At 38.5% G+C, this 16,592-nt stretch overlaps 1 protein-coding gene across 7 annotated transcripts in view; it reads right to left on the bottom strand.

Moving 5' to 3' along the window:
* RNF170 (ring finger protein 170) overlaps window positions 1-16,592 on the bottom strand; it is a 28,011-nt gene that overhangs the window by 6,175 nt on the left and 5,244 nt on the right. For 2 of the 7 annotated variants that reach the window (XM_033415371.2, XM_033415369.2), the window contains 4 exons: window positions 15,946-16,089; window positions 6,836-6,914; window positions 5,072-5,180; window positions 1,447-1,520 (listed from right to left, as the gene is read on the bottom strand). In XM_033415371.2, the coding sequence (XP_033271262.1) occupies window positions 1,447-1,520; window positions 5,072-5,180; window positions 6,836-6,914; window positions 15,946-16,082 (399 nt within the window). In that variant the 5' untranslated portion in view covers window positions 16,083-16,089. The remainder of the gene's footprint in view (window positions 1-1,446; window positions 1,521-5,071; window positions 5,181-6,835; window positions 6,915-15,945; window positions 16,090-16,592) is intronic. The other 5 variants (XM_004285074.4, XM_033415370.2, XM_033415372.2 and 2 more) reach the window with 3 other exon arrangements.

Here is a 16,592-nt window from a genome sequence, read left to right as displayed (position 1 = left end):
GGGATGTATCGATAGAAGCAAGAAGGAAAGAAGAGAAAGCCTTGAACCTTCCTCTCTCCAACCAAAAAAGGCAGCAGTGGGGGAAGTGGATAAGCGAGAACAATGGCTGAAAGGTACACACACGTGTGTGCATTTCTGTGTATGTGTATATGTATTTAACAGTGCACACTATATGGTTTTATTTATATACAGTCCCCAAATTAGGCAAAACTGAACAGTAATCTTTAGAGGAGCATGCTAAAGTAATAAAACTGTAAAGAAAATCAAGGAAATGCTTATCCTAACAGTCAAATAGTAGCTACCTCTAGGAGAGGAAGGAAGGGGGGGAGATTTGGAAGGGGTCCCGAGGAGGCTTCTGGGGCTGTGGCCAGTTTCTGTTTCTTCATCTGAGTGGTGGCTACTCAGGTGTTGCTTTGTGACAAGTCAGCGAGCTGTACCTCTTTATTTTGTGTGCTTTCCTGTACGTCTGTTATATTTTACAAAGAATTTTTCAACAACTGTTGTGCCTTCTCTAATCTTATTTTACTTTGTGGTCCCTGTGGGTTTACGCCTTTCCTGTTTCGGTGGGGTTGCCAGAGGGAGCAAAAGTAAATGTGTGCACTCAATTCAGCATCCTGACTTGGAAGCTCTCCATCCTGGTCGGGACGTCCGTTTGCACTGGAAGACTTCCCAAGGAGAGGCTGTCTGTGTACCTGATCATGAGTCATTATCAGACAGGCATATATTTTAAATGAAAAGAATAATATAAAGGAAATTCTGAAAAGTGAATAGAACATCCCATTTGGCTATATTTATTAACTTAAAAACTACAAATATCAGTTTCTCAGATTTTTCAAACGAAACAAAATTTTGTTTCTCCAGTTTGTCGAAGAAATTGAGCCGTTTGATAGCGTACTGACACTTCAGTCTCCGACACGCGTGTGTAAAACCTCACTGCGTCCCTCGGAGGCAGCATCTGTACTGATGTAACAGGCTAATCTGCTCTGGGTGAGGCGACGTGGCCACGGCTCCACAAGAGACATTTTTCAAAGGCATTGTTCGTCATTTAAAGCTGTCTGGACCCTCACCACAGATGGGCAGGTTAAAAAGAAAGTACAACTGAAAAATTATTTTTTTCAAAAGAAGTCTATGCAGAGCATATTTGCTTAAGCCTGATTGCCAGTTCAGTTGTTCCCTTGCTGGTGTTACAACAAAGACTTATTAGGATTTGGGGAAGGGTTCATGTACCAGCTGTTTTTCACTATGACTGAAGGGATATCAAAGGGAATTCCCTTTTTTTGAGGTGTCTTAAAGACATTAAAAAAAATAATGGAGAAACATCAGAGAAGCTTTGGATAAATGAAGTTCTGCTAAAAACATAAAAATAATTCAAGAGTTAGATACAGAAACTATAAAAATTTACAAAATGAGCTAGTATAAATGATGTTTTCTGGGCACAAACATTACCGTTTGTCTACAGATTGGACAACTGATTGCCCCAAGCCATGAACCGTATCGCCAGTACGCCACAATGCAGGTACCTAATGGGAAGAAAACATTAATATTGTTGTTGTTAAGTCCATATATCCTGGGAAAGTTTCATATATTTGAAATATTTTAACAGCATCACCTATTTTAAAATGTTTTTTACTTTATCCAACCAAGTCTTAAGGCAAATTCAAATCTAATAACAATTCCCAGCCACTGAGAAATATTTTAATTTAAACTACCTGTTAAGATACAAGCATTTTTACAATCAAAAGCAAGCATGCATTAACTGCTTCAATGCTATGAGGCTTAATAGAAAATACTGCATTTCCTATGTGAATAAATAAAACAGTAATTAATTGAACATTACTGTACATATGACAACCAACAAATCACACTATAAATTTTCTGTTGCAAATTTGATATATATGTTACAGAAACACAACTTCCATTTTTTTAAAAGTTTAGAAAACCAAGTCACTTAAGTGTCAATAATAGTAATTAGGTAGTATGCACAAAGGAGCCAAAGGATACAAAGATTTCACACTTCCTGCCCTAACAAAGTTCATAATCCAGTTAAGTAACTGAATCAACTTTTGTACTGGATGGATTTGATTTTTCTTCTTGAAGGCATTGATGAGCAGTGAAACAGGTAAACACAGCCTAGAGAGAGGATTTACAGACCTGAAAAAGTGGTGGTAGGTGCACTAAGTGTATAGGCACTAAAGTTCAGACCAGTAACAAATGAAGAAGGAGTATTTTTAAATACTGGCTGATATTTAAGGAGCCAATTCAGTTTCTTCTCTGCAGGCCCCCATTTCTCGGATCATCCAGGTTCCACTGTGAATCTGAACTAACTGCTTCCTGGCTCCTTCAATCAAATTAAGGGGACCAAGGTAACATACTTATATGACTCAGAAGGTAGTTACATCTTGAAGTGTGTAATATTAAATTTCAGTACAAAAGGTGTACAGAATTTGAACCCAACTTTGTAGGGGTGGTAAGATTAGACAGGCAGAAGACAGGAGCGAGGACACTCTGGGTTTTGCGATGGCAGGAACAAATCCCAGAGGCAGAAATAATGGTACATGAGGCCACTGGTGAGCAGGCCACTGGCTGAAGCCAAGGCCACCCAACCTGACCATTAGTGACTGTGGGGAAAAACTGGTTCGATGATTTAAAGACAAGTTTAAAAAGCTAAACCATCTGTATCTGATATCTTTTCCTGCTCTCAGGGTGCTGTGTTAATTCGATAATATTTACTAAATACTTTGAGCGGTCTAATTTCATACAGAAACCATATGAAAGCCAAACTGATCATAAATATGTTAGTATTATTACCATCTGTAATGATGCCTTAGATTTAGCTACTACCTTTTCACCCAAAAGTCCACTGTGTTTTGACATATGTTAATTTATTTAATTCCATAACTTTTTCCACAGATTGGAGTATAGGTGTCCTTGGTTTGCAAATTATGTAGTGGCCACTTGCCTGCACTGGAAAACTATGGTCCAGCAAATCAAACACTTCAGTTCATACACATCTGCTGTGATGTGCCTGATGCTTTCCCTTAACCAGGATGGCGGGAGAGATGACTCAATGACTTGAATCCGGGGCACAATCTCTCTAGATCTGTCTATTTGTAAAATGAGAATAAGGCCTCATAAGACTGCCGGGGAATTACATAAAGTAATGTGGGTTACAAATGCAAGTTAGGTGAAGTCTGTTGCTGCTGTTATTCTTGACTTGCTGTAAAGGAACAGAACTGTAGTTCCACACATGGAGCTAAGCTGAAATGCTCTTCATATACATGGTATCAGTATCCTTGAACTACTGTTCAAAGAAACACATTTCTATTTATTAAGAAGCTGAATAACTAGTTTTTTTTAACCTTTGAAGCTACAGACAGTAAATAAAAGTGTCCCGACAAGAAGAGCAGGATATCGGAAGGAATCTACCCTATTACCCCAGACCCAGAGGTAAAACCAAGAGCACAGCACAGCCATCTTTCAACTGACCGGGTTATCCACACAGTGCATCACCTAAGCCTGGGCTGGCAAATAGACTTCGCCCAGCCTGCCAGACCTCACTGATTCCCAACCCCTGCCTTGGGTGCTGTGCTAGGGGACGGCCGAGGCACAGCCAGACCCAGAGCAAGTCCACAATCGATAAGGAACGTCGGCCAGAGGTTTGAGGGGGAACGTCTGCTTTCTCTGATGGCCATTTAATCCCCTGCCCCAGCACCTGATCTTTCATTATTTGGCTGCTCACTAGCACTTCCAACAGATAATTAAGGATAGACACTGAAATAGTGCTTTGTAATTTGTTAGTTACTTAGACAAAAACCTGAGGGAAGAGGTTGAAATTCATGGATGAGGCAATGATGGGATTGGTCAGTACTGACTAAATGGGCACAAGGTATAGAAAACCCTGCATAGCATGGAATGGATTCCAGATACTTTATTTCACCCCCAATAGCATGAACAGTAACACTGTATACCTTGGAATTCTGACTCTTAGACAAAAGATACAAAGGGGAGAAAGCAAAGTACAAATCACTGTATGCCACATGTTAAATCAGTACAGTTTGGGAGCAATTAGCACCCTATCTTGCATACAGCTGTTCGAAGGGAAAGAAATACTACCAATAAAAAATAGGTCTAATGATGAGATAAACCTTAAGGAGAGAGTAGTTGTATAAACCACCATTCACATAGTATTGGGTTGGCCAAAAAATTCGTTTGGGTTTTTGGTAACATCTTATGGGAAACCCCGAACGAACTTTTTGGCCAGCCCAACAGAACTGCGCACAGGCTGTGAAGTCAGACCCGGGTTTAAAACCTAGCTCTGTCCGTCTGCAGCTGGGCTGCCGTTTGTAAAATTTCTTAGCACTGCTGAGCCTCGGGGTTCCTCACCTGTGAGCTGGGATGAGATGGAGTATGTTGCGTCCAGCACACAGCAGGCCCATAATAACCGACTCCTGCCAATCTCACGTGACCACAGCCAGCAGTGGCTATGCGGTATGTCCCATCACTCTCTGTGACTCTTCCTGGAAGGTCAGGAGATGCCCAGGGGTGGACAGCACCCCTTCCTGATACTAAGTTAGTGCGACATCAACGTCCCTTCTCGTCCCTCTACATGTTCTAGGGTTCCCAAGCCTCTGGAAGTCCCGGAGGAAGAGAGGTAAGAACTTCTGCACCGACTCAGAGTGAAAAAGAGGTGGCAGAGCCAAGGGAAGGTCTCGGGCAAGGTCCTTGGGAGAAGAACACTGCTGCGTTGGGAAGGAGGAGTAAAAAATGAAACCACCAGAAAGCGATGAAAATGAGGAATTCAGTGACTCCCTCATGGTACAGATATCCTTAACTCACTATTCAAAGAAACACATTTCTGTTTATTGGGGGGTTGAATAACTAGTCTTTTTAATCTTTGAACTACGGACGCTAAATAAAAGTGGCTGACAGCAAGAGCAGGATCTCAGAAGCAATCTGCCCCACTCACAAAATACAAAACGTGACAGAGAGAAAATCAGGAATCCGGCTTGTGCACACACACGGGTCTTGGTCTAAATAGTCACTTTCCCCAAGAACAGCATTGTTTGCTTACCACAAAAGAGATGTCCACAGTTTGTTTCAACAGGGAGGGAAGCTTGATGTAAACAGATCGGACAGTACATGTCAGTGTAGAACTGCTGTCGGGCAGCAGCAGGTGCATCCTGGTGAGAAGACAAGTGCATATTGAGCCACGACACACACAGTCTTTTCAAAATTCATCTTCATGCTAAAGATACTTGACAATACAGTCAGGACTGTGCAATCCTCAAATTTTAGATGTGCACTAGTTAAGGTCTTACAAGTTTGAGAAACTTATGAGGCTCCAGTGTTGTTCTGCCTAAACTGCATGGTCTCTACCTTCCTTCCTGAACACAGTCTAAAGATAAAGATAAAAAGATATATCTAAAGATAAAAAGCCGATTAACTCAGGAGTTACTCTATTAGAAAGAGTAAGTTATTCTGGGTAACACAGGCTGAGCTCATGCGTTCATTAGCTGAACAATAAGAAATGTCAAACTACTCCCCAGGTGTTAGCTTTCTTCTATCTTTAACGTCTGTTTCATTCATACATTCCTGATAGTCGTTACATGTCTGAAGATTATGAGATAGTTGTATGTGAAATCACTTTGTAAATTATAAAACATCAGGCCAGCATGAATTATTGATAACAAGAGCTCTGGAACACAGTACCACTAATATGCTTAAACCATTTTTGCATCAGTGAATTTAAGTTCTATGAAGCAAGAATTCTTGTCTGTTTAGTTCACAAATGAATTCTCAATGCCCAGAACAATGTCTGACATATGGTAGATGTTCAATAAATATTTGGTGAATGGATAAATCATAAAAACCCTCTTTGGAATTAAAATTTGACTGGTGGGTAGACAATCAATTTTTAATTTTTTTTTTGATATTAGGTATCTCAGCATGAAGGTATACAATGTCCTACTTAATCCAGCTTTCATAAAATATATTACATTTCTGGTTCTTAGGGAATCCATATGGTTAAAAGCAAAGAAGAGGCAGAGGAGAAAAGTTTTCTTCTTTGCCTAAGTAGTTTTAACAACTTTGATCACTGAAGAAAAAGAAAAGGAAAAAAAGCCATCCCTTATAGTCGTTTCTTTGAAGGTCTTAGGGGAATATACTTTATTTATTTATTTTTTTAAATCTATTTATTTATTTTTGGCTGCATTGGGTCTTCGTCGCTGCGCGTGGGCTTTCTTTAGTTGCTGCGAGCGGGGGCTACTCTTCATTGCGGTGCACGGGCTTCTCATTGTGGTGGCTTCTCTTGTTGCGGAGCACGGGCTCTAGGTGCGCGGGCTTCAGTAGTTGTGGCTCGCAGGCTCTAGAGCGCAGGCTCAGTAGTTGTGGCACATGGGCTTAGTTGCTCCGCAGCATGTGGGATACTCCTAGACCAGGGCTCGAACCCGTGTCCCCCGTGTTGGCAGGCAGATTCCTAACCACTGCACCACCAGGGAAGCCCGGGAATATATTTTAGAAAGAGTAGTTTTTCCACTACATTTCATTAAAGCCAATTAGACAGTAATTATTTCCTCACAAGGTAATATCAGGAAAACTGTTGTCTTTTAAAGCAAGTTAAAACTAAATTCATGAAAACATCTTAATTAGATTAAGACTAGTCATTTGCCTAATCTGAAAATGTACAATCAATAGAATAATAAAGGTAACTCCAAGCAGGAAAGAAGCACATGCTTCCAAAAAGGAATTTATTGATACATCATCGCAATTTCTTATGCAAGGGGAGTGATAACATGTACTCCTCATACAAATGCACAGATTTATATCACAACAGTACCTGTTCTGTTTGAAGTTGTTCCCGAAGCACCCGTACTAGCTCTTGGTTTTCTGGGTGAATGTTTTGATGTGCATTTCTGCTGAATAAATTATAATATGGTTTTAATATAAAATATTGTTAGATGAATCCATTTTCCTTATGGGTCTAATTTTTGACCTAGACTACTAGCAACATAAGAAATGTAAATGATGGCCTACAACTGTACTCCAACTGTAGGACTGGACATTCTAGGCTATTCTGAGATCACTGATTATCGGCTCATTTCACGTTTAACTGGCAAATGATGAAATCCAGAGGCCTAGTACCTTGGGGATTGAATGTAATTTCAGACTTACATATAATATAACACGTTTATTTCTTTTGTAAGATTTCTTGTATTATTATGTATTTGAACACTTTTCCATATCTAATTAGGTCCTTCTCCCAACTTTTCACCTATGAGGTGAGAGGGACAGAGAAAAACAAAACCTAAAATGTATAATGTAGAAAAGCCCAAACCTATGATACCACTAATCTCTTAACATTAACAATTAAAATGAAGAATCAAAGGCAGGAAGTTAGAGGTCCATATAAAAGGATGGGATGCCTGAAGTGAGGACTGAAAACTAGAAGCAGTGGTTAGGTTGGTAGGGTCAGGGGTGAAGATTTACATCTGAATCAGTTTAGTTTCATTTGGCTATAGAAGTTTTTTCTAAACCTAAATCTCTTTAACAGCAATATTTTAAGTCTACTCAGTGTCGGTGTTATTAATCTATAGAAGAGCCTTTACTCTCTAGCTGACCCAATATAGCACAGCAATAAGAATTCTAAATCAATATTCTAATGGGATAAGGAAAATTAAAGAAATCCATCCCAGGGTTATTTAATTTTTAGTAAAAAATTTAAATTTTAGAAAAGAAAGCCGAAAAAATATACATTAGTTCAGAGACGACATAAAAACAATTTAAAGTCAAATATCTAATCAGAAGCTCAACATAAATGTAATGAAACTACTTGAATTCTGTTTAAACACCTTAAATTTTGGTGGATTATTTATTTTAAAATGTTACATTCTTATGACTGAATAAATGAATCAGTGAAAGAAAGCTACTCTATGGGAAAAACAATCTATCAAGGAACAGCCCAGGAACCAGCCTATTTACACACCAGGAAACACCCAGTTAACTGGAAATTCTCAGCTCTTTGACAATGAAAAACCATTCCCTTTTCACTGGAAAAAAACAGTCATGGTTTTCTGAGGATTGATGTAAACCATGTGACTGGAAGGTCTTTCTTTTGGTCTCTTTCCATAAAAGAGAAGATATAAAATTCTTAAATCTGATAGTAGAATATTAGAAAAGTCAAAGTATAGCCAAAGAACAAGAACAAACAACCCAAGATGCTAAACATGGCCTGTAGCTCAGGTAGCTAATTGTGACTGGCAACTTTGAGTACAGAACCAAAAATCTAGAAATCTAATCAAGATAGATTGAAAGCTAGATTAGAAGATCAGGAACATACTGTTATAGAGAAAACCTCAGGCCTCAAATGGCATCACCTGTGCTAAAGCCTATGACACCAAACCGAGACTTCACACCTGGCCCAACTGCAGCTCCCACCTTCCCCAGGACCATCTGAATTGGTCAATCTGGGGTTTCCTGGTCAGTACCAAGGAGGTAGCCTGCATGATAAGACCCCTGCCATTTCCTTCCCCCAGAAGAAGAAGCCTTGGCCTGAAATAATCCTAACTTTTCTTTTGCTAATAACTTCCTTGCCCCACCCTCCTTCTGCCTATAAAAACCTTCTATTTCATACAACTCCCGGAAATATCTCTCTACTTGCTGGATGGGGTGCTGCCTGATTCATGAATAGCTTAGTAAAGCCAATTAGATCTTCAAATTTACTTGGTTTAATTTTTGTTCTTTAACAATATGATCACCTTAGCTATGAGAAAATGATGGCATTTGACACTAAGCGGGTCTAAAGTGAGATGCCAAGGAAAACAGTGGCTCTGCTATGAAACAGAAGTACATGTGTTGTTAGTGTATTTATCAACGATTTATGGTCCTTCTAAGTTCTCTGAAAAGAGAAACCAAAACTGTCAAACCAGTTAAGTTATATGTAGCCCTGGAAAAGAGCCAGGAACCTCTGATATGAGGAAAGCAATGATACCCAAAGCGTGGGTCAGGAAAGGAAGTTTGAATCAAAGTTTACAAATATGCAAGCATGTGGTTCATAGGTTAACCTGCCTACCAGACCCTTTTGACTGGCTTCTGGTATGTCAACACATGGTAGCTATTATTAATGGCTTAAGAAGGAAGACCAAATAGAAAAGATTTAAAAAGAAATTAATTATAACTACAAAACATTGCTGAAAGATATTAAAGAAGACACAAATAAATGGAAAGACATCCCATGTTCATAGATTGGAAGACAACATAGTTAGGATTCAGTGCAACCCCTATCAAAATCCCAACAGCATTCTTTGCAGAAATAGAAAAACCCATCCTAAAATTTATATGGTATCTCAAGGGACTCTAAATAGCCAAGATAATCTTGAAAGATAAGAACAAAGTTGTAAGACACTTCCTGATTTCAAAACTTGCCACAAAGTTATAGTATAAACAATGTGGTGCTGGTAATAAGGACAAACGTATAAAACCAATGGAACAGACCATAGAGACCAGAAATAAACTTTCACATATATGGTCAATTGTTTTTTTAAAAATATTTATTTACTTATTTATTTGGCTGCACCAGGTCTTGGTTGCGGCAGGCAGGGTCCTTAGTTATGGCATGCAAACTCCCAGTTGCGGCATGCATGTGGGATCTAGTTCCCTGACCAGGGAGCGAACCCAGGCCCCCTGCATCGGGAGCACAGAGTCCCAACCACTGCGCACCAGGGAAGTCCCTGGTCAATTGGTTTTTGACAAGGATGCCAAGACCCTTCCGTGGAGTAAGGACAGTCTTTTCAACAAATGGTGCGGGAAAAACTGGATATCCATATGCAAATATAATGAAGTCAGACCCTTACCTCATACCATATACAAAAATTAACTTAAAATGGATAGAAGACCTAAACTTAAGAGCTACAACTATAAAAATCTTAGAAAAAAACACAGAGGGAAATCTCTGTGACCTTGGATTTGGCAATGATTTCTTAACCATGACACCAAAACACAGGCAACAAATGAAAAAATAGATAAATTGGACTTCATCAAAATTTAAAAATTCTGTGCATCAAAGGACACTATCAAGAGTATAAAAAGACAACCAACAGAATGAAATAAAATATTTATAAATCATATATTTGATAGGTGATTAAGATAGAATATAGAAATAACTCAAACACAAAAAAGCAAACAACCTAATTCGAATATGCACGAAGGACTTGAATAGACATTTCTCTAAAGAAGTCATACAGATGGCCAATAAGCACATGAAATGATGTTCAACATCATTAGTCATCAGTGAAATGCAAATGAAAACCACAGTGTGATACCCCTTCACACCCAGTAGGATGACTATCAAAAAAACACAAAGTAGCAACTGTTGGCCAGGATGTAGAGAAATTAGAACCATTGTGCATTGCTGGTGGGAATGTAAAACAGAGCAGCTGCTGTGAAAAGCAGACTGAAGGTTCCTCAAAAAGTTACACACAGAATTACCACATGATCATGCAATTCCAGTTGAAAGCAAGGACTCAGATTCTTGTACTCCAACGTTCACAGAGCACCATTCAAAATAGCCAAAAGGTGGGAACAACCTAAATATCCATCAACAGATGAATAAACAAAACGTGGTATATACATACAATGGAATATATATATATTTTTACATCTTTATTGGGGTATAATTGCTTTACAATGGTGTGTTAGTTTTTGCTTTATAACAAAGTGAATCAGTTATACATATACATATGTTCCCATATCTCTTCCCTCTTGTCTCCCTCCCTCCCACCCTCCCTATCCCACCCCTCCAGGAGGTCACAGAGCATGGAGCTGATCTCCCTGTGCTATGCGGCTGCTTCCCACTAGCTATCTACCTTACGTTTGGTAGTGTATATATGTCCATGCCTCTCTCTCGCTTTGTCACAGCTTACCCTTCCCCCTCTCCATATCCTCAAGTCCATTCTCTAGTAGGTCTGTGTCTTTATTCCTGTCTTACCCCTAGGTTCTTCATGACATTTTTTTCCCTTAAATTCCATATATATGTGTTAGCATACGGTATTTGTCTTTCTCTTTCTGACTTACTTCACTCTGTATGACAGACTCTAGGTCTATCCACCTCATTACAAATAGCTCAATTTCGTCATACAATGGAATATTATTCAGCCATAAAAAGGAATGAAATTCTGGTAGATGATACAGCATGGATGAACCTTGCATGCATTACTAAATGAAAATGCCAGAATGCTAAATGAAATAAGCCAGACACAAATGGACAAACACGGTCTAATTCCACTTTATGAGGTACCTAGAATAGCCTAATTTCTCGAGGCAGAAGGTGGAATAAAGGTTACCAGGAGCAGGGGGAGGAGAAATAAGGAGTTATTATTTAACTGGTAGAGTTTCTGTTTCGGATAATGAGAAAGTTCTGGAAATAAACAGTGGTGATGGTTACACAACATTGTGAGTGTTCTTAATGCCAATGAATTGTACACTTAAAGTGATAACTTTTATGTTATGGATATGTTACCACAATAGAAACAAAGGATGAATTATAATGACTACAGACATCAAAGAAATTACAGAAAAGAGACAAAAAGTTCCTTTGTTTGAATCTTCTAGTACGCATGTTACCCCTCCCCTAACTCATTAATTGAATACTTCAGCTAAAGTAGCAGGATGACAATTGCCAACTGAATTTGAATCTGAACAGCTGGACAGCAACTTAAACTGACCTCCCATCCAATCATATGACAGATTCAAGACAACATCCACGTAATGGGGAGCACCTTATATCATTTGAAAAGTTGTATCTTAGGTTAAGCCAAAATCTCATCATTTAGCTCCACCTATTGGCCCGGTATGAGATAATAGAAAATATATATTAATAGATATTGGTCTCTGCCCCTGGTTCCTGGCACAGAGCTCCAGAAACACTTGCAAATTCCTAAGTGATAAGAGTACTAGGAGCACCTTGTATTCTAAGATTTGGTCTTTGACCTGGCCCCTCACACAGAGTTCCTGAAGGCCTTGTAAATTCCTGGGTGACAGGAGTGTCTTTTGCTCTAATGAGGTGACTCTGGGTGGGCTCCTGGATGAGGGCTGCTCCCCGGAAGGACAAAGTCCTGATTAGAAGCTTGGAATGTTCAGCATCCGCCACCCCTGCCCCAATTCTCCAGAGAGAGGAGGGGCCAGAAACAGAGTGAATAATCGATGACGCCTACGTGAGGGAGCCTCCGTGAGATCCCAGCAGTGCGGTCCGGAGAGCTTCAGGTGGGTGAACACGTCCACACCAGGAAGGTGGCGCACCCCAACTCCACGGGGACAGAGGCTCCGGCGCTCAGGACCCCCCGGACCTCGCCCTATGCATCTCTTCATCTGGCTGTGCATCTGTATCCCTTATCACACCCTTTAATAAACTGGTAAACCTAACTGCTTCCCTGAGTTCTGTGACCTGCCCTAGCAAATTAATCAAACTTGAGGAGGGGGTCACGAGAACCTCCGATTTCTTGTGGGTAACCTGGGGACAGAAATCAGACAGAAGCTGGGGGTGACTTGGGGACCGACTTACTTGCCGTTGGCATATGAAGTGTGGTGGCGAGCAGGCTTGTGGGACTGAGCCCTTAACCTGTGGAGCTGACACCATCTCCAGGCAGACAGTATCAGAACTGAGTTAAATTGTGGGACACCCAGCTGCTGTCATGGAGAATTGCCTGGAGGGGAAAAGCCCACACACATTTGGTGACCAGAAGTGAAGAGTTCTGTGTAAATAGAAAGGAGACACAGGAGAGAAACGGTAGGGAAGAACTGGGTCCTTCACTACATAAGAAGGAAAAATCTGTAGGTTTTGTCCTTTACACCCTAGTTCTCTCCATGAAGCTACACAGAATTAACCTAATTCTTCTTCAACAAAACAAGCTCTCATCGTATTTAAAGCTTTTGCATCCTACAGTCTTTTCCCCTAAGCTGGATAGCCCCAGTTCTTTCAGGCATTTTTATATGATTTGTTTCCATAGCTTTACCCATTTTGATAACCTCCCCTGAATGTTTTCCAATTTAAAATTCTTGACCCAAACTGAATATGATCTGTATGTGACCTTTATCTGATTATTCTGATTAATACACCTTGATGCTGTTAAGTTTTTGGCATCTACAACATACAATTGCCTTATTAGTAGAAACTTCTATTTTGGGCTTCACATCACTACAGTCTGTGAGGAAAAATATTTTATTTACAAGTAATAATTATCCATAGTAGAGAAATTAGAAAAACAAGTAAAGGAAAAGAAAAATATTTTTAAATAAAATTAATTTTATAAAAATACTTTTTTTAAACAAAATGGGCTACTTGACCTATGGTTTTGTCATGTGCCTTTTACTTAATTCTCACTCAACAATTTATCATGGATACTTTCAAATGACAATAAATTCATATCTGCATCCCATTCTTAATAGGTAAAGAGCAGATTTTTTTTTTTGGTATTTGCCTAGTCATGACCCATTTTTAAAACAGCTTGATTGAGGTGTAATTAATCACCACCGTCAATTTTAGAACATTTTCATCACCTCAAAAAGAACCCTGTACCCTTTAGTTATTGCCCCCATATCTCCAACTCCAGTTCTACACAACCACTAATCTACTTTCTATCTCTATGGATTTTCCGATTGTGGACATAAGAACAGACTCAAATATATGGCCTTTTGTGTCTGGCTTAGTTCACTTAGCACAATGTTTTCAAGTTTCCTCCATAAGGTAGCATGTGTGCATCAGTATGTCATTCCTTTTTAAAGCTGAATAATATTCCATTGCATGGATATACCACCTTTTGTTTACCCATTCATCTATTGATGGAGCCATTCATCTGTTTCCACCTTTTGGCTATTATGAATAATCCTGCTGTAAACATTCCTGTACAAGTTCTTATGTGGAGATATGCTTTCATTTCTCATGGGTATATATACTTAGGAATAAAATTGCTAGCATATATGGTAACACTATGTTTACTCATTTGAGGAACCCATAGTTTTCCAAAGTGGCTGCACCATTTTAACTCCCCTACCAGTAGTGTATGAGGGTTCCAATTTCTCCATATCCTCAACAATTGTTATTATTTGACTTTTTGGACCTAGCCATCCCAGTGGGTATGAAGCTGTATCTCACTGTGGTTTTGATTTGCATTTCCCTGAATGACTAAGAATGTCAGGCATCTATTCACATACTTGTGGGCCATTTGTATATCTCTGGAGGAATGTCTATTCTGGTCCTTCGCCCATTTTTTAATTGGGTTACTCATCTTTTTATTATTGAGTTTTGGGTTCTCTACATATTCAGATATAAGGGCCTGATCAGATATATGACTTGAAATGTTTTCTCCCATTCAGTGAAATGACTTTTCACTGTCTTGATGAAGTTCTTTGAAGCAAAAAAAGTTGTTACTTTTGATGAATTCCAATTTGTCTATTCTTTCTTTTGTTGATCATGCTTTTGGCATCATATCTAAGAATCTTCATGATTTACTCCTATGTTTTCTTATAAGAGTTTTATAATTTTGCCCTTACATTTAAATCTTTGATCCATTTTGAGTTAATTTTTGCATATGATGTAGTATGGGTACAACTTTATTCTTTTGCATGTGGCTATCCAGTTGTCTCAACATCATTTGTTGAAATCTTTCCCCACTGAAAGGTCTTGGCACCATTGTCAAAAACCAGCTGACCACAGATGTACGGGATGACCCATTTTTAAATCTTGATTCTGTTGTACCAATACATTAGCCATCCATCCCAACTGACAATTTAACAAACATGCTTCTTTTGTCTTCTTCATCCCAGTTGCTAACAGAAATGAGAAGAACAGGCTCAGAAGCAGAGCCCTGCAACAATCCAGTGTCCTTCTTTTTTGGCTTACACTAAAACATTAGTCAGCACTCCTGGGAATGATCTGTCAACCAGTTATAAACTCACTTAAATCTGCTGTCATCTGGTCATCATTTCCCCACTACGTCCACAAGGGCATCACCAGGTACCGTGTAAAATACTCTACTGAAATCAAGATAATGTCACCCTAATAAGAAACTAACCATGCAGAGGTAAAAGAGAATGCTCATATTCTGTTTAATAATACTTTCTATAATTTTTATAAGAAACTAACAGATCTGTACTTTTTGGAATTACTGTAATCCCTTTTCTACTTTATACTTTTGTCATTTCTGTTTTCAACACTATATACAAAATTTTATTTATCTCCATGTGTTAATACTTAAATTTCTACTTTATTACGCTATCTCTGTTTATTGGTACATAGACGTCTAAGACCTTTAAACAGTATTCCTGATTCTATAACAGTAATTCTATAACGGTAATTTATAGAATTCTATAACAGTAATTCTATAACAGTAATTCTATAACAGTAATAACTCCTTTAATCCTCTCAACAACCCTATGTTCTAAGTGTTTCACATTTATTAATTCACTTAATCCTACATAACAGCAATTTTAATTCTAATCTTAATCCCTCCATACTGTCCAAGATTTTTTTGTCCCAGTTTTTTTCATTTAAACACTGAAAATATATTTGCACCTATTATATCACCTATAAGTTGATGAATTCAATTATGAAAATTACATTTTAAAACTGTGATACTCCAACAGAAAATATTAACATTTTATTCAAAATATGGGTGATAAATCTAAATTTTTTTGACTAGACAGTTGATGACGGGAAAAATACACAGTAGCATTCAGAGCCTAGTGGAAAATAAAATACCTTCGTAAATATATACAATCACTGAACTCATTACTTGCTTTTTTTTTTTTTTTTGGTTAGTTTCTGCTTTATAACAAAGTGAATCAGCTTTATTACTTGCTTTTAATATTAAGTATTAAACATTACTAGAAGCAGTCAGAAAGTCAGTGGCCCTTGGAAATACGTATTATTTAAGTTCTTTTGTCCTTTAGTCTCACCTGAAAAGTGCATATACCAGGGTAGCAATCAAAGCGAAACTGACCACAACTGCCACAAGTACTTGGTCACTTACTCCTTCTATGACTGAATCATCATCCAGTTTCAAACTGTGAACTTCACCTTGATATTTGGCCATTCCAGGTCTAAAAGAAAAAGAGATAAGATGAAAATTAAAAACGACACAGTGAAAATGAAATATATTAATAAAAACGATATAAATGTAGCTGACTTCTGATATATGTATTTTTTTGTAGCACCCACTTGAGGTAGGTTGCATTAAGTACATCTCCAGTGGGGAATGCCCCATTAATGAGTTCTTTAAAATCATTAAAGAAGAAAAGACATTTCTCATGCCCAATTGCTCTTTTCTTATTCCTGAATACCAAATAAATTCTCCACATAGATCACATCCCTCTTCTCCCTCATGGCACTGAATGTGCGTCATGGAATGTACCATGTACGGATACGGAAGGAAATATATTGTCTTCTTCTGTAAATATTCCTGTATTACCTGGCATACTGCCCTGTACACAGAAGGACCTAATAAATACATGTTTAAATAGGAGTGACTTACCTTACCTATGGTGTTAGTAATTTGAAAAGTAAAAGACATGGAGGCTATAGAACATTTATAGCTATACTGAGA

Source organism: Orcinus orca, chromosome 21 (assembly GCF_937001465.1).
Source record: "Orcinus orca chromosome 21, mOrcOrc1.1, whole genome shotgun sequence".
Lineage (NCBI taxonomy): Eukaryota > Metazoa > Chordata > Mammalia > Artiodactyla > Delphinidae > Orcinus > Orcinus orca.
Note: the sequence above shows the minus strand (reverse complement) of the source record. Positions and strands in the feature narration are given on the sequence as shown.